At 32.9% G+C, this 19,269-nt stretch overlaps 1 protein-coding gene and 1 long non-coding RNA gene across 2 annotated transcripts in view; both read left to right on the top strand.

The window, feature by feature from the left end:
- LOC123668848 overlaps positions 1-19,269 on the top strand; it is a 59,301-nt gene that overhangs the window by 13,770 nt on the left and 26,262 nt on the right. The window contains exon 2 of the mRNA XM_045602539.1: positions 2,849-3,027. Coding sequence (XP_045458495.1) covers positions 2,849-3,027 — 179 coding nt within the window. The remainder of the gene's footprint in view (positions 1-2,848; positions 3,028-19,269) is intronic.
- On the top strand, positions 8,881-9,649 carry LOC123668944. Its single transcript, XR_006745643.1, has 2 exons — positions 8,881-9,247; positions 9,497-9,649. It is a non-coding gene; the product is annotated as an uncharacterized LOC123668944 (long non-coding RNA).

The following is a 19,269-nucleotide window of genomic DNA, read 5'->3' as shown; positions in this document are numbered from 1 at the left end:
AATATTTTTAGAACGTAATTACGAAGGTAAATTTCGCCACTGTCTATAAGGTTATAATAGCTCAAGTGGAAAATTGGCCAGTCCTGAAAAGAGGAAACTCCGATACAAATCCTCATGTCTTTAGATCGATTATTTTTTCTCTTTTTTTGTTCTAATTGCACTCGTGATTTTTTATTTAATAAACCAGTTCACTTTTTTTTATTGTTATGACAATATGATCGAAATATATTATTCATATTTCATCAGTAGATATGTAATTCGTATTTAAATAAAATTTCCAAAAATAACGATTTACCAAAAAAAATCGAGCTAAGCTCGGTCATCCAGGTACTCCTGCTCAAAATCTGGAACAGCCCGTCTGGGGAAGTACCTTTACATTGCAGAAGTAATACTGTTCTCTAGTAGTGTTGTGTTCCTGCAGCACCAAAATGGTCTACATCACGACTTCACGTGGCTTACTCGTATTCGAGTATTCATTTTATTTCAGAAATAGGTACTTATTGAATTTATTTTTAGTAGGTTTCATAGATTTATATATTTATTTATATGCAACATGCAAATCCTTTTTAATGATTCAACTAAAATATGTTGTCATAAATAACAATTCACCTATAAGATAGTTTAATTTGCACAATAGTCTCTTTTCGCATAAATAATCCACACATTGGAATATACACAATTCCACTACAAATCTTGTCCTAGTTTTTTATTTTATAGCTGAAATTAAATTAATAAAAGAATGAAAAAATTAACTTCAATTTAACTTTTCAACCCTTATTTCACACCCCTTAAAGGCAATTGTCAATTGTTGCAAAATTGCTATTACACAAAATGAAGGAATTTTATACAAACTTACGAGAGCTCTTAGACCACCTTAATCTGTTCCTGTCACAATTTTCGTTCTTAGCGGACGTTAACTAATTATAAACTTCTTCTGTATCGATTTTCAATTTATTAACACAACAAAAATTTAAAGACTTATAAAATCCTTCTGAGCCTTCTGAGTCCCTTAAAATGCGGCCCAGTCACAAAATTGGTTCTTAGTAGTCGACTACTAACTATATCTTTATGCGTCGTGGTTATTTTAATTTCGTGATGAGTCAATTTAGACCTAACGATTTTATATATAAGCACTAGCAGACCCAGCCACGCGTTGCTGTGGCTCTGTTATATTCAGTTATATTATAATTTATTAAGATATGTAAATTCTATATTCAAACGTGCCATCTATAATCTATACATAGTCATAGATAGATAGATAGATAGATACTCTTTATTGTACACAACAACAATCAACACAATAACATATCACAAATAAAAATAAAATAAAAATAAAACAGTGTACAAAGGCGGTCTTATCGCTAGAGTAGCGATCTCTTCCAGACAACCTTTGGGCATATAGGACACAGCGTAGTGAAAAAGCGGTAGGGGAAGTGTATACAGAGAAGTGACAATTAGTGTCACCTAGAACAATATCAAACTATCGAGTATAAATACACATACATATACAGCACAATACATACATACATAGATACATACATACAAACATATATATATATATATACACAGACATACATACACATATACATACGCATAAAAATACTATACCTACATATAAACGAAATACATATAATATGAATAATAGCATAGAATACAAAATACAAGTGAAGCGATACTCCTACAATATGTTATGCAGAGATAAAAACAATCATACGGAGCCATCTACCGGATATATGTGCAACTTAGATGCCAAACCGCAATCTATTAGGATTTTATAGAACTAACCGATAAATATACATTAAAGTATAATAAACATTTTATTTGCAATAACAAATATTGAGATTAATAATTGAGATAAAAACTACCCTATCTTCCAAGTTGGACCAAATGACAGATGCTTACAAAAAGACGGACAGACAAAAATTGTAAAAAATATTATTTTGGTATATATATAACATGTATACATCCATATGCATTTAGTAAAAATTATTTTACTGTAAATGCTATTCGAATAATTTTTACACGTTTCATTAATTAAGCTCTGTAAAATTCAACGTATTTTTTTTACAATAATGATTGTTCTCACGTAATATAAGCGTATGATTTACGTTCTACGCTACCCGAATCGAAATATGTAGGAAATATTTTAACAATGAAAAATATTTTATCACGATCTGCAGTGGTAAAAACAATGCAATATACTCGTATATTTTTTATATTTAATATAAGAATGTAATGGTAAAAAAAAAAAATATGCATTGCCTACACTAACGCTTACTTGTGTAAATGAAGTAATTAGTTAGTGTTGCGAGATTAATATTAGAAAAATTGCTGAGCTGATCCAACATACCTCCGTATTGGCAAACGTTAACGTAAACGTAAAGTTTTGACTAGCTTGTTGGCGCAGTTTGTAGGGGCCCGCACTTGCTTTCTGATCCGCTGGTTGCGGATTCAGTTCCCGCCTGAGTCTAAGTGTAATATTTGTATTTATATATCTCTATATGTATTATTTCTATGTCTATATATCAAAAAAAAATATCTCTAACAGTTGGCTTTTACCTGTAACACAAGCATTAAGTTGCTTACCGTAGGAACAGACGACAGTGTGTGTATGTTATATGATATTTATTTCGTTTCAATAATCTAAATATGTTTATTAACTTACGAAATTTTCTGTGCACTGTACATCATATTTCTTTCTGCCAGAATCTACTACAAAGTATTAGAAAATAAAAAAAAAGCAAATTACCTAAATTGAACCAGCCGTTGTCAAATGTTGCACTTAGCAAAAATTTTAGCAATTGATTCTTATTTAAATGGATAGATTTAATAGATTTTATTTTTCCAGTGGCTTCTGTTGCGCCGCCTGACATGTATTCGGACCCGCAACCGCATCGAGTGCCGTTGCCTTACCGCCCCAAGTACCTCAAGGCGTTTGTCGTTCCTCAATTCCTCATGCCCCACGACCTTAGATATGAAGACTCTCCCAGCGTCCCTCGCCCACGGCCGGAAAGCCTTCTCGATCGGGTAAGTCGATTGTTGATTAAACAAGAAACTAGCTCCAGCTTCACGTGATTTTGTGTATATACGACAGTTAAGAAACGTGAGGTGTTCGCATAAAGCTTGTCCTGTCGAGCCGTGAGCACCACGGTTGGATTTATTTTTCGCACGCGTAATTTTTACTTTACGATTACTAAAATATTCATGTAATTTATTAGGTCAAAAATGTTATCATAATGTACATTAAATGCTTAAAGTAACGAACGTATTTAAGTGGATAAAGATTTGTACTATACATAGAGTGACAATTATTTGAGTTAGACCGAGTATCGTGAAGTTTAGTAGACATCATTTAAAGACAGAAAAACACTATCGCAGACTGTTTTATATACCTACAAAGAGGAATGTAATTACACCATACATTTTGTTATATTTTAAAGGGATCACGTTTTTGATTAATGATACACGCTGTTTAATCTATTTCCCTTTTGTTTTAACAGCTGTTGTTATAATATTTCAATCATTTAAACAAAAACTTAACAAATTACATAATATGGCATTGTCACGTATTATTATGTCTTTGTTTAAAAATATGTAATGAAAAAAGTTGAAGTGAGAAATGTATAAAAAAGTTTTCATAAAACCATAACCCAAGGTCTACATTAGGCTCAGTGTATACAAGTGTCTATTGAATTCACCACAAGATAATTATACACAAACAAACAAAGTACACAAGCACAGAATCTAGTATAGCATAAGGACAGAAGAAGAAAGCCATAAATACAAACACAACATATAGCATAAAAATACAGTTTATAGCAATTACACGGGCACGGTAAATAAGGGCAGGGTGGAAACCAGAGAGGTTGCGTCCGGCGTCCTAACAGTGTCTCGCCTGACCTACCTGCGCGCGCGCCGCTCTTGCCTAGACACAGGCACTAGGACAAGGCTATTAGGTACCTACCTAATAGCCTTGTCCTAAATATTATTATAAAGAAAAAAAAAACATAGTTTTATACCTTAATATAAAACCATAAAAATATATAAAACTTATTCGAAGTGGTCTCCATTGGCTGCAATACAGTCCTTTAACCACTGAGGCCAGTTATCAATAGAAGCACGGACTCTTTCCATGGGAAAATTCTTCACTGCCAATCGCATGGATTGTTTTAGGGACTCAAAATTATCACGGCATTTAGAGCAAGCCATAACATCTAAAACTGACTACAAATCATAATTTAGCGGATTAAGACCGGGACTAGATGTTGGCCAGTCTCCAGCTCTGACGAAGTCCGGATTGTTGGTTTCTAACCAAGATTGGGTGGATCAAGCCTAATGATTCAGCGCTGAGTGATAATGAATGAACCATTCTTGGTTATTGAACAAGCTTGCTAAGGGGCCTAACTACCTTCTTACGAATGGTATATTGATACACTTGTACTGATGTTTTGATGCCTTTTTCACATTAATATGGTTCAATCACTTCTTCATAGCTAACATCCCACCAAAGCATAACTGAAGTCGGATAATGCTCACGTTATACTCTGTTGACCAATTGGGAAGCTTCCTTAGTGCTTTGAGCATAAATACGGTCATTTTGTTTATTATTGCTCAGTTGTAAAAAAAAATCATCCGTAAATAAAAAATTTCCTTGACTTCTCTTTGCGTACCGCTTAAGAAGTTGTTTTGATTTTAGAACCCAATTATTTTTTAAATTATCAGTTAAGAAATGACCAGTGCGTCTCTTATAGACTGCAAGTCTTGAGTCATCTTTTAAAATATGCGACATGGTTCTAGGTGCTATCTTCATCTTCCGAGTTAAAATCTTTTGCTCTCGGATAAGATTCCTTCGAATTGTTACACTTACCCAGTACACAAACATTTGACTAATACTAAGCGTATGGAGAGTTTTAAAAATTGTATTTGACTCCATACTTACTTTGTGTAATGGAATCACAGCGATCGAAGCCCACTCCATTTTAGTATCACAAAATATTTTACAATGTATCGAGAATAAAAAAACCCAATGAAAAATCATATAAAAATGACAGTTTCCAAATTCAAAAGTAATATTTTGCTTATGTTTAATTGTGACAGTATTTATGGCAAGACTATGTTCTAGTGATGTAACAAATATTGGATTTTATAAAATTTGCAAATGCGAATGCGAATAATAAAATTGTCCACAATATTCGTAAACGCGAATGTTGACTTTTCAAATAAAGTCATCAAACACAACATGTTCGAGCCATGACCGGTTGAATGACCTATTTTTGTTATAATGTAGAGGTTACCGAGCGGCTTTTAGCATCTGATTTCCTATATTTAATGTTCCCGTATTATTATTTTGGTAAAGTGTTTCGATCTTTATGTAATTATGATACTGCAAAACTTTTTAATTTTTACTTTAGTGATAATTTACGATTTCATTAAATCCGAATATTATAATGACTCAATGGAACAACATGTAAAAATATGTATTAGTTTATATTATATAACCTAACTTTGCTAAAAGTAATATATGAGATTTAAAATAAAGAACTAGAAATGTGATCTAGGGATGTAATCTACTATCTCAAACCAAATACATAATTAGTTGTAATAAATTAATATTAAATTTTCATAAATATGGTCTTCTATAGTCCAAACAAGTATACAAACATATGAATAAATTACTATAAGATCCTAATTTTTGCTTTTTTTTCTTGACATTTTTTATATTTTTCATTTGGTACCACATTTTTATGACTCAAATAAGTCCTTCTTTCTAAATTTGAATACTTTTATACAAATCTGTTATTTACATTAATATTTATTACTAGCTGCTGCACGCGACGTCGTCTGCGTAAACGCTATACAGCACCAAAAATACCTACGATTATACCATTTAAAATAACATTCATTTACCCGTTTCTTCTTTACATTTCATATCTACAGAAAAATCTCATAGATGGCGCTACTTTAAAATTGTCTTGTCTACTTATATTCATTTAGTTATGTTTATCGGCTTAGCTACTTATATTGCGTGATTTTTATAGTGTAAAGCTAGCTTATATAGCACGGTTATTAACGTAATAACAACAACATTCAAATATGCGTCGTTAGATTACACGTTTTTACATAATGCGTTGAGGAAATAAAGGTTCACTGCTCGTTTCTCGTAGGTGATATCGTGATAATTTGTAGCCTATATGTTGACCCGACTTCTTAATAATATTCGTGCCAAATTTGAAGTAAATCCATGCAGTACTTTTTGAGTTTATCCCGGACATACATACAGACAAACAGGCGAAAATTCTAAAAACTATATTTTTGGCTTCGGTATCGATTGTAGATCATACCTCAAGTATTCTTTTAAAAAAATATTCAATGTACAGTTTTGACTTTCCTACCATTTTATTATATGAAGAGATAACTGTCTACAACAATAAGCTCTTTTATACTATAAAGATGGAAAATAAGCATACAGTCCGCTTGATGGTAACTGGTTAGCGTAGACTACGCCTGCAATTACCAATAATATTGCAACCGCATTGCACCTGTATCCTCGACTCTCCCCCGGTGCTCTGAGTACGTTACTTAAAACAGGAATACAAAACTACCATTTTTTATGTGGGGAAAATCCTCATGGACACCCTCCGGCGCGGGGGCACCGGAGGGTGTGACAGACTTTTACTGCCTAAAAACCATCCACGTGTGAGCAGAACTCCGCATAAGTGGTGCGAGATGGGATCGCGCTAGCATGCACCATTCCGCCTCGGCGGTTTGCCCAATTGAGAACATCCAGGCCCCGGCACCTAGAAGGGCGACACCCACAAGACTACCCTCCCGACGACGTATAGGGTCTCAAGCTAGCCGAAGATCGCCTAGCCCCTAGCCGGCCACCCCACTTAAGGGACGCTCAACCGTACCACCCTACCATCTGCAGGATGGGGATACATGTCCAGAAGCGTCTCACCTCCAAGCCAGGCAGGCCTGACCTCCAACGCCCGGCTACACGGCGGTTGGGGTCATCTCTGGCCGACACACACAGTACAACCCAACCGGCACACCGCGCCTTCGCGCTACAGGGCGAGCAACCGAACCACCCGCCCCGTCCCTCTGCTGCTTTTTGGTCCACGGGGGTCCAGGACCCAAGACCCCTACAAAAAACTACCATAGAGCAGCATTATTTAGCTAAGGTCTTCTGTAACGTTGAAGTACTTACACAGTCGGACTGCTCTAATTTTAAACAAGATATTTCCTACTATGCCTCAATAAGTTGTGTCTAATTCTCGATATTCATTTTAATTTTCAAAAATAACTACAATATTCTATATAGTCTTATATAAGCTTAATCGTATAGGCATTTAGGTTATTCTAAACAATATATAATTTAACCCAAATAGCTTTTGTTAGAAAACACATTAGTTATCGACCAACGACTATCGATAATACTACAGCAAATGACGGTTATGCATCTATACTGTGTTACAAAACGTCACCGTTGAATTAATGGATTTATTATTCACCCGTTCCGGTCACTATCGGAAAGGTCACTTAACTGGTTTTGCTGCGACATTATCAGTTTTCTGTAAAGCTTGTTACATTATCGTGTATTCGCAAACATTAACCAAACGTTTAGGTTTACAACAAAGTAGTCCTTAAATAAAGTTAACAAATATTCTAATCTCTGTAATAATATACTATTAGCGATAAGATCAAATTCGCACTTTTTGTTTTCGCACAAAGTTTGGATACATATACAATATACAATAGTCTATTGTTAATTTCCTTAATTCTTTATGTGTAAATTAATAAACATTTATAAAAAAAAAATAAACCAAGGTTCCATTCCGGTCATTTTTAATTTCCATTACTACTTATATACTCGTATAACGTGGTACACACTAATAGAAATATTGACATTATTATTTTATTTATACACTTGTGTACTTTAACTTCCTTTATGTCGATTATTAATTGAAATATTGCGGCATCCACTAATTAATTCATATTAAATTGACACCTATGTTATATTATTCGTTCTCTTCCATTTATACATTACATCTAAAATACAGAAAAAAAGAAACGTTGAAATATTAATCCCCGGTTTGGATAAAAAAGCTTCAACAGTGTAATAAACACGGTGTGTTAGAATTTCTTTGCAAAATATCACATATTACAAAAAAATCGTAAATAACATCGAATAATACATAAATTTTTAGCCTTTTACGCTCCACTTGAGTACGTTATATTCATAAATTGATATGGTCTACCTAAATTTATTATCTCGAAATCATATGGCATACGACATATCACACCTCAGTAAATTATATGTAAAAGGCAATTTCTGTCATCATTATCATTATTATTATTATATATATTAAAACTAAGTTGATAATATATGCGTGCCGATAAAAACTTAAAAAAGGAGTTCAATAAAGTCTTAAATTACATTTGTTACTATAATAAAGTTACTACATTTTATGTATTTATACAGCAGTAGCTAACTTATATTTGGAGTTAAAGCGACATAATTTTAGTTATTCAAATTAGTTCTGAAAACATTTTAAAATTTAAGTTTTTAAATTCCGCGCCTTTACTACGAATACAGTTACAGAACCTATTGGTCCGGCGGACGATAATGTTGAGAACATTCTAGAAGATGCTAGAAAGAAAATATCCTCAAACTTTCTCGAATATCCAGCCTAGCTCTCTGAATATATAAAAGCCAGGTGTCGCCCGCCAGAGTTAGTTCGATTTGAACAGTGAAACAAGTGATTTCAAAACGAAAAGAAAAGAAGTTATTTAAAAAAATTAGGGATTGAAATTTTTTGTTAAAAACCCGTGCGAAGCCGGGCGGGAAGCTAGTGTATTCATAAAACATGGTTTGTTAGTAATACTTATTGGAAATTAATATGGATTATGTTTCAAGTAGGCTTATTTAAATTACCTACATACGGCGGACAATAATGTCGAGAACATTCTAGAAGGTGTGAGAAAGACAATATTCTCAAACTTTCTCGAATATCCTAGAGCCTAGCTCCCTGAATATATTTATAAGAGCCCGGTGTCACCCGCCAGAGTTAGTTTGATTTAAACAGCGAAACAAGCGATTTCGAAACAAAAAGGAAAGAAGTTATCTGTGAGCCTTCATTTTAAAGTATCACGTGTGAGTATTTTTAATAGTGTGTTTAATTAATTCTCGATTTTGAAGCGAAGAAGAAAAAAGTTGTCTGTGAGCCTTTACTGTGAAATATCAAATGTGAGTATTTTTAATAGTGTGTTTAATTAATTCTAATGGTTTTTGGTTTTTTCTTTTAATTGTAATTTCCTTAATCTTCAAGCAGTCGCGCGACGTTGAATCGATGCCTTCTATATACTTTTGGCCGTAAACAAAATATCGCGCGATAGCTTGAAGGTTAAATAAATTTTTTTCTTTGTCACAACGTACCCAACATTTACGTAACAATATATTTGTCTATAAAATGTTTATTCAATTTATATTTTACAGAATACAATGCCCAGACGTAAAACAGGAGGAGATCTTGCCAGTTCTGCAACGAAAAGGCGGAAACAAAAAGAATATCGAAGAAATGAAACGGAAGAAGAGCACGAAACACGTTTACAAAATCAACGAACCAGAATGAGCACCCTGAGAAGCAGACAAAGCGAAAAAAGAAAAAAAAATAAAAAGAAAAAAAGAAAATAATGAGAAAATGTTTTCAACATTTTTTTTTTTACTTTTTACGCCATAGTTTTACATTTACATTTGTTTTTTTTTTTTTTTTTTTTTTTTTTTTTTTTCCGTATTTACACAACATATTCAAGTAACAAGTGACAAAAAAGGAACAATCAGTTTCTAGGTGTAATTTGAAAGCAATTACTATTATGATCTCTACTTCTCCTAGCTAGGTAGCTGAGCTATCTGCATTAAGGAGAAGCGTTTTTCCTCCCAAGAATTCTACAATTTTTACTTTTCATTAGTTTGCCACTTTTCATAGTTTATTTTTTTATTTCAACTACACGTAATCTCATATCAACTCCCGAGCGAAGCTGGGTATCATAACTAGTTGCCTATAAATCATTACTAATAAAAAATAGAAATAAATAGCTATGACTACAAATGACTTATGTTTAAATAAACCTTTTGAACATAAAATTTACATGTCCTGAGATTCTTATATATAATAATCGAAACATATTTGAGATCTACATTACGAAGTTATAAATGAATGCAGCATAAAAAGCTAAACTAAACCTTAACAACTTTCTGACAGCTTTATTACAAGATCATTAAACTATTTAAATCTAAAATAATATTTGCTAACCGAGCATACAATCAATCAGTTATCCAATAGTATGCACTTGTTTCATGACTTACTACTACTCTAATTACAAACAACGTTGTATTCATAGAGGCGACTTTAAAAATCATGAATATGGAAATCAAAAAACAGTATATGAAAGTTCAAACAAATAACGATAAGTTAAATGAAAATTAATATTTTTTGTTACCTATTTAAATGATTGTGAAAGCTTCCATTCCTCAGCAATATTCAGCTAAAATTCACACATATTGATTGGTAAAATAACAGGGCCATGTAGCTATATATACTATAAAGTTATTTTTACTGACTGACCCGGTAAACGTTAACATGTCCTAGTTTCCAGAATATACAATAACCAAATAAATAGAGCGCCTGTCCTATAGCAAAATTTTCAGCGTTCCCAACCAAAGGCTTAAAATCCTACTGTTAAAAATACGCTGAGCGTCATCCGCTTACTAGTTGTAAGTACATATATACTATATTAAGTTTTTTCAGGCTGGCATTAATCTGGCCTGGTAAATTAAATAGGTATTTTGAAAAGTAAATCTTTATCAAAACCAAAATATTTAGTTTAATATTACAATACCAGGTTATCGTCGTTTACACACACGTGTTTATTTTTTCTTTTCCGGACAAAGTTATTGTAGGATGGATTTTATTTTAATTTTTTCAAATCGATAAGGTAAAGGCGTTCACGATTGACAGGCTTATTAATTGTAATATTATCAGAGTTTTAAGTTTCCGTCATATCAATTTCCACATCTATTGAATAAAAATAACTTTCATTTTACACTAAATATTTGTTAAACAACAACAATTGTAATTCTTAGTCCAATTACATTGCCATTAATATGTCCTTTTCGAAGGCCTAGGATTGTATGCCAACTTTTATAGCATTTATTTTTGATTTTCTTTTATATTTTACAAATTGGAAATATGTTTTTTGTATGTTTAGGTACCTTGGTTGTTCAATTGTATAAATGCTATGGATATTAATCATTGTCAAATTGTTTTAGTGTTGACAATTCTACTTAGAACTGTTGTAAGATAGATATATAGATAAAGGCTATATTATTATACCCTGCGCGAAGTACTACGCTTTTTTAACTTTCTTTTTTAGGTCGTGCCAACTCAGAAAACTTTCTGGGCTCATGCAAAACACTTTGCTGGATATCATGACATGATCAAATCCATAGTTTAAATGTATAGTTTTTACGATTCGATAAAGGACATACAGGCAAACACTCGTGTATGTATAGGTTTACGTTCTTTAGGAATATATACTCGTATATATTCAATTTTTTCGCGGTGAATTATATAATGAACAAAAACTTAAGCCTTACATGGTGTTAACATAAATATCTATACTTAAAATGTATTAAAAATTGTTGGTTCTAAATAATCCTATTTTATAAAGACCCAATAAAAGACATATTTACAATATTTTATTCTAATAAGAATTTAAGTTTTCTATTAAATTTTCGTATTAAAGTAATTAGTCGGATGTTTACAAAGTTGTTTACATCTTTTGAATATTGCTAATTATTCAGATTGGTGTTAATAGAATTAGAAATGGCCTCCTATATAAATATACTAGCTTCTGCCCGTGACGCGCGTACGCGTGTATAACTTTGGGCTAACTGGAGAAGCTTTCAAAAGGAAAAAACCCCGATTTTGAAACATTCTTTATTGATGCTCCACTCCTATTAGTCTTAGCGTGATGATATATATGTTCTCAATAAATGGGCTATCTAACACTGAAAGAATTTTTCAAATTCAAGCGAACAAACAAATAAAAACAAACAAACTCTTCAACTTTATAATATTAGTATAGATTTACGAAGGCGTGATAATCAACTGCCATGACTGATTTCAAGATAATATTAGGTAGACAATATCCATTGAGTGATCTACTCAAATGGAATGTAAAAAGGTAAAAATGTATTATTATTCTACTAGCCTAAGATACGACCAAAACGAGATCTTTACCCACCTGCTTCTGGATAAAAATTAAATAATTATCATCATATATATTAATACGCAAAGGTGAAGATATTTGCCTCCCTGTTAAGGAAAAAACTCACAATTACTCCACATAAATTATATATATATCATTTTATAGATAATTGCCTGCTCTACCTACCGGCATTAACAACTAAAAAAATTATTATTACAATTGTTTTTATAAATTAATTAATCATTAAAATTATATATCTGATAGCTTTAATTTCGAAACAACGTCAACATTATTAACGGTCAGTAAATGTTTTGTTCTATTCAAATCAACTCACGTACCACTGCCAGTACAATGCCAATGAGCTAATTTGGGCTCAAATTAAAGGTTATGCAGCCCGTTATAATACATCTCCACCGTATGGCATAAAAAAGATGAATATGCTTTTAAAAGAAGCATGCGAAAAGTCACAAGAGATGACTGGATGAAGGTGATTCCAAAAACTAAAGATTGCGATATGCGTATAGATACATATATATATATATATATATATATATATATATATATTCATTACATTACAGTGCTGTGTGGCTACGGGTGCTGTGTGGCTACGGCACTAAAGAATTTAGCCACCCCCTCTCTTCCCGTGGGTGTCGTAAGAGGCGACTAAGGGATAACAAGGTTCCACAACCACTTTGGAACCTAAGAAGCCGACCGATGGCGGGATAACCATCTAACTGCTGGCTTTGAAATACACAGGCCGAAGACGGGCAGCAGCGTCTTCGGTGCGACAAAGCCAGTACTGCGGTCACCAACCCGCCTGCCCAGCGTGACTATGGGCAAAACACATGAGTTCACGTTATTTTTGGCGTAAACTTGTGGAGGCCTATGTCCAGCAGTGGACTGTATAGGCTGTAATGATATATATATATATATATATATATATATATATATATATATATATATATATATATATGATACATATATATATATACATATATGATATTTGATTGACAATAATTTGATTATACACGTTAGTGAAGATGACAGCGACTCCCCAAGCGAATTGGAAGTTTTGATTGCTTATTATTTATTGCTGGCTTAAAATTATGTATGTCATAATATACATTTTCCAAATAAATAAAGAATTTTTATTTATTTTTTTCGCTTCATTACATTCAGAAATTACGATTCAATTCAATTGATTGATTCAATTCAATTGATTGATTGATTGAATATTTATTGAATATGTTGAAATATAATTCCTATAAAAAAAACAACATATAAATTAAATTGAATAAACATGTATTATCACTAGTCATGACAAATTGACAGGCGTCAGAAACGTATTCTTTGAGCGGCCGGACTTTAATTGTTTGCTCTAATCCTTCTACTTCAAAAAAAAAATATTATAGCCTTTGTTTTCGTAAGTTAATTATTAAAATTATATATGTTGATGTTGTTTCAAAATGAAGCTTTACAAATTATATAATAATTAAAGCTTTGATTTTTAAATAAATATTTGGTCGATATTTTTTTTTTATTTATTTAGTATGTTTAAGATAAATCGCGAAAAATTTGGCTAAAAAGTCCTGGCCAGACTATATTATATTTGACAACCGCCATTCAAACCAAACTTTAAGTGGCAATCTCTAGTCATCGTATTCGCAACGAAACAGCGCTCATGTAAGATTGGCGAATTCATCTGTGCTCATTTGGCACTATTGAAAGCCATTAACCCTAAAGAAGAAGAAGAAGTGTAAGATGTATTTGTTGAACATGTGGGTGAAAGTAACTAGAACAATATATATATTAATACGCTTGTTTATACTTGTAATACAGTAGCTAGTAAGGAAAATAATAGACAACCCGACCTTTGCATTTTCTGCAGGCTTCATACTGTTGATAGGTATTAAAATGTAGTCTTTAAACTCGTAGGTTTATGTATAAATAAAAATAATTTTTCAATTTTGAATTAAGAATAGTCTGGCCAAGAATTTTTAGTCACCCTTTTCGCGATTTTTTCCAATATACTAAAATTAACATAAAATAATTATTGTCCATTACGCAAATGAGTGTAGTCTAGAAGATCTTATACAATATGTTATTTATAAATGTTGTAAATACCGATTTTTGCGGAGTATTGGTAAATATATTCAAACGTTTCATTTTTCAGGTTTTATTAACAGATATTACACAGTTAATAGATAACTGGGGTTGAATTAATATGAATTAGTAACTGAATTCTTCAATTAATATAATCGTATTACGATATTTTATAAATTTTCGTCTTTTTATAATATAACAGGAGACTGAATAGGTACATAAATTTATACTTTATATATTTTTTATTATCGTAAATAGACAAATTCATATTGTATAGAGACTACCTGTAAACAACGTTTAAAAATGTATAACGAATATAACAAATTGAACTCATTTCCTTTTTATTACTAATTTCTTGAGTCACAGTGGCCCTTAATAGATTGTAAATCTGGTGTTGGAAGTTTGGAAACACACAAAAAACATAATCAAACACCTCTAGGCACAAGGTATACAAATTTGTCATGTGCGAGCTTGAAAATATTTTGTGCATAAGCAAGTTCTTTCATGAGTTTCAATAAAATACAATTTATTTATTTCAACTTAGATATGAATTTATGCAATTAAATGTGATCAACAATTTTAGAATTCTGATGATAAGTAATAAATACATTGTCGATATTATTAGACTAAAGCTATTTCTTGAATATTTCCGTATAAATTTTCTGCGAATCGTCCTATCTGTATACGAAGAAATCAGCACTCATGCATAATCGCATCTGCATTTCTAAGAGGTAAGTGATACAGGAAAATGGCAAATTAATATAATTAGTGCGCTCCCGTGTTCTTACTTTATTTATATGTATGTATATTTGCTCGCTAGTTTATTAAATCAATTTGTATTTTGCTCATTGAACCGTTTGTAAAAAAGTTCTATGTATGTATGTATGAGCGGGTTATTCTATAGTAAGTAAAAGATATCTACGAGTGTGCTGAGTGCTCTTATAATTTTAGAACAAAACAGTTCAAAATAAACGGTTATTCGCTCGTGATAATACATATATAATATGTATGCACAGTGTAAAGTCCTGTTCGTCTGAAAACATCTATGACATCTCATTAAAAAACCGCGACACTTAGTTGTGACAGTCTTCTTTTGATGTTAACTTTACACTACCTAAAGATTTTCGGAAAGACCGAAACAGCTGAAAATGTGAACGTACAAGATTAGAGATATAGTGTATGCATTAAGACTTCCCAGTCGAACTCTTAATTTTCGTTGAGTGGCTAAAGACATATGTGGTCGTGATGAAAGGCCACGCCGTTTCTATTTATCAATTCTGTCGCTTGTTCTTAATTTTTTGATTAAGTCTCATCAGCAGTTGATAGCATAAATCCTCAATCGATGGTTTTGCCCGGTGGTAAAAGCTCATAATGATTTATGCCCTTCCAATCCACACTCAACATCACGTTATTGCGTGTCAACCCGTTTTCGCGATAATCTGTCCAGCTAGACCGAACTTTGACTACGATCTCTTTCGTACGTTCTTATCGTAGGTTATCCAATCTCTCAAATCAATCTCTTCAATCAATGGTTCGATATCGTGAAGTCTTGAAAGTCAATCGGAAATAAGTACACGGTCTATTCGATTTCTTTCAGTGAGTTCATGTGGCATCCATATATCGAGTACCCATATATTTTGTATAGCCAGCCTGTTTCAAATAGGTCAAAACTGTTTAATGGTCAATTCTCAGCTATATCGTAACTACTCAAATATCGATCTAGTTCCACTTTTTCAAAAATTTCAATAACTGGGCGACCAAAGCGAAATGTATCATTAACATCAAAGTCCTGGATTGGAGCAGCGTGGTGGATTAAGCTCTGATCCTTCTCCTATATGGGAAAAGAGGCCTATGCCCAGTAGTGGGATATTACAGGCTGAAGCGTACGCATACTAGCTAAAGACGTCGTAGTTCTCTTCTTGTCTTTACTTTATTGCAGTTACTTTATACATTCAGGTATATTTGCTGTTTTTCGGCAAAAATAGTTTACGTCTTAATTCAGTCATGGCATACAGAAAAATTTAAACCAGAAAAAATATAATTGAAATTTAAAAGCTACATATCTAAATCTTATTTTTATTATTTAAATAAGTGAAATTAAAATATAGTTTATTTTTTTTTAAATATTTTTTTGTTTTTTTAATTTTTTAGTAAGCGAATCACTGGAGGCTTGTTTTGATTCTATTTTAAATATTCGAAAACGTACCCTCGCAATAAAAGTTCATGCTAGTCGAGTTTGTTACTTTCGTTATTCTGAACTGCCCGGTAGCGATGCAATTAAGTTTACTTAGTTGCAATTTGTGATTGTACTTCAATATCAATCAACTGAAGTAGGTTGTAGATGGAAATAGCTTGTTTAAAATTTGGATCTGCCAAATAACATTGCTTTTAAGTATTATGTTCCTATGGTAAGTAAGGTGGCCAGAGATCCAAAGCAGGTTGGAGCTTAGGATCGACAAAGTGCTTACAATAATCGTGGTATATATAGCATGCGACCATAGGCTACGACTATCTGCTTACATCAAGCGGACCGTAAGCTTGTACGTCGGCTTTGTAGCATAATTTTTTTGAAGTTTAATCGTTATAATCGATTTTCATTTAATGCCCCCAGTATGGAAAAAAAATACGAGGAGTAAAATCTACTGAACGAATGACCTCGTTACGTTTTTTTATGGCGTTATTTGATTCGTTTATTTACCATTTGATATGGTATTAATCTTTTTCTTAGACTAGCAAACCTTTTTTGTGCCTATTTAGACAGTAGATCTGAAGGAGTAACCTCCAGTCGTGCGTCGGAGCTGGACACACACTTTTTTTTAAATAATAATCACTAACAAAACGATAAGATAAATAGATACACCTAACATATTCACACGGTCAACTGTTGCTAAGGTAGGCAACTTAATGCATTGACCCCATCTCGCCTCACTCAAGCGGACGACTGCTCACACGTGGTGGTTTTTAGTCACTAAGAGTCTGACAGAACCCTCTGGTGCCCCCGCGCCGGAGGGTAACCATGATGGATTTACCCCACGTAAAAAAAGGCAACTTAATGCATGTATTTTAGGTAACAAATTTGATACACTTATTTAAATTTTTTATTTAAAACAAATTATCGTGTTATTAAATACGAGTCGGTAATAAAACCGAAATCCTAAAGCGGTAAGCAGTCTCAAGGCTAAATGCACTTAACTAGTACAATGTTTATGTATACACTAGTACAGTTTCATGAATTTAAAAAAGGCCTCAGCAAACGCAACGCAACGTGGTGTAACGTTTTTTACAGTACCAGTTATAACGACAGCGCTAATAACCATTATTCACAGCTTTTTACCCTTGTATGACCACTTTTACAATGTTGTGGTCAGTTTGTTTCTGAAAGTTTCGATGACGCCAAGACATATCTTCTTGATTTTTCTCTCGTACAGCTTAACATCACTTTCGTGAGTGCATAAGCAAAGCTATAATTTATAATGAAAAATATTCTGCTAGATAAGAATTCGATTTCGTATGTAATTCTTAAGTTGTATGAGGTAGTTAGTATTAATATTTCACCTATCGACGTTTTTAAGGCTATAACAATAACATTGGAAGGTTATGCCGAGGTACCTTGCCAGAGTATCATTTGAAAGAACGTAGTTAGGAATCGAACACCCTATATATATCTCACGAAATACTTAAGTAGAAGAAAATGGGCAAAACGACAACTATGAAATAGTCAACAACCCACTTTGGTCCTGAAATATCCATTACAGAGATATCGCGCTTTCGAACATCAAATACTGCGCTATACCAGTTCGTACGTCTGAAAGCCATTAAAGCTATCAATCAATCAATCCATTAGCTGGTACGTAAAACAGAAGGGCTTTATTTATTTGTTATTTGGATCGCATTAATCTTAGTTTTACCAATAGTTGTCTTTTTTTCAGTACATTATATATTACAACATATAAAATAAAGTCGGATTTGTTCGAACACTTATAACTCGAGATCGGCTGGACCAATTTCCATTATTTTAGATTAATTGTAATTGTCTCCGTTCCAAATAGTTACTGTAAAATATTGGATAATTGACAAAATAAATAGAAGAAAAAAGCTCCGAAGCACGACTGGAGTTTAATCCTTCAGATCGACAGTGTATATAGGCACAAAAAAGGCTTACTACTTAGCCTAAGAAAATGATTATTACCATATCAAATGGTAAATAAACGAATCAGATAACGCCACCTATCGGAACCCAATAGGGTTCCGACTACGTACAAACTAATTGGTTGATTGATTAGAAAACGTCGTCGTCGAGTTCCGATAGATGACGTTATGAGAAACGTAACGAGGTCATTCGTTCAGTAGATTTTACTACACATATTTTTTTCATACCGGGAGCCTTATATGAAAATATATTATAACGATTAAACTCCAAATAGGAATTTCAATACAAAATATTAATGGGTTTTGTGAAACGTTTCATGTAGAATATGTGGTGCTACATATCATGCTACATACATGTAGTGCTGTGTGGCTACGGCACTAAAGAATTTAGCCACCCCCTCTCTTCCCGTGGGTGTCGTAAAAGGCGACTAAGGGATAACAAGGTTCCACAACCACCTTGGAACTTAAGTAGCCGACCGATATACCGGGATAACCATCCAACTGCTGGCTTTGAAATACACAGGCCGAAGACGGGCAGCAGCGTCTTCGGTGCGACAAAGCCAGTACCTACTGCGGTCACCAACCCGCCTGCCCAGCGTGGTGACTATGGGCAAAACACATGAGTTCACGTTATTTTTGGCGTGAACTTGTGGAGGCCTATGTCCAGCAGTGGACTGTATAGGCTGTAATGATTCATGTAGAATAAACACTCCCCTCAAATTATAGAATGTATTTTAAATAAAAGTT

Source organism: Melitaea cinxia, chromosome Z, assembly GCF_905220565.1.
Source record: "Melitaea cinxia chromosome Z, ilMelCinx1.1, whole genome shotgun sequence".
Lineage (NCBI taxonomy): Eukaryota > Metazoa > Arthropoda > Insecta > Lepidoptera > Nymphalidae > Melitaea > Melitaea cinxia.
Note: the sequence above shows the minus strand (reverse complement) of the source record. Positions and strands in the feature narration are given on the sequence as shown.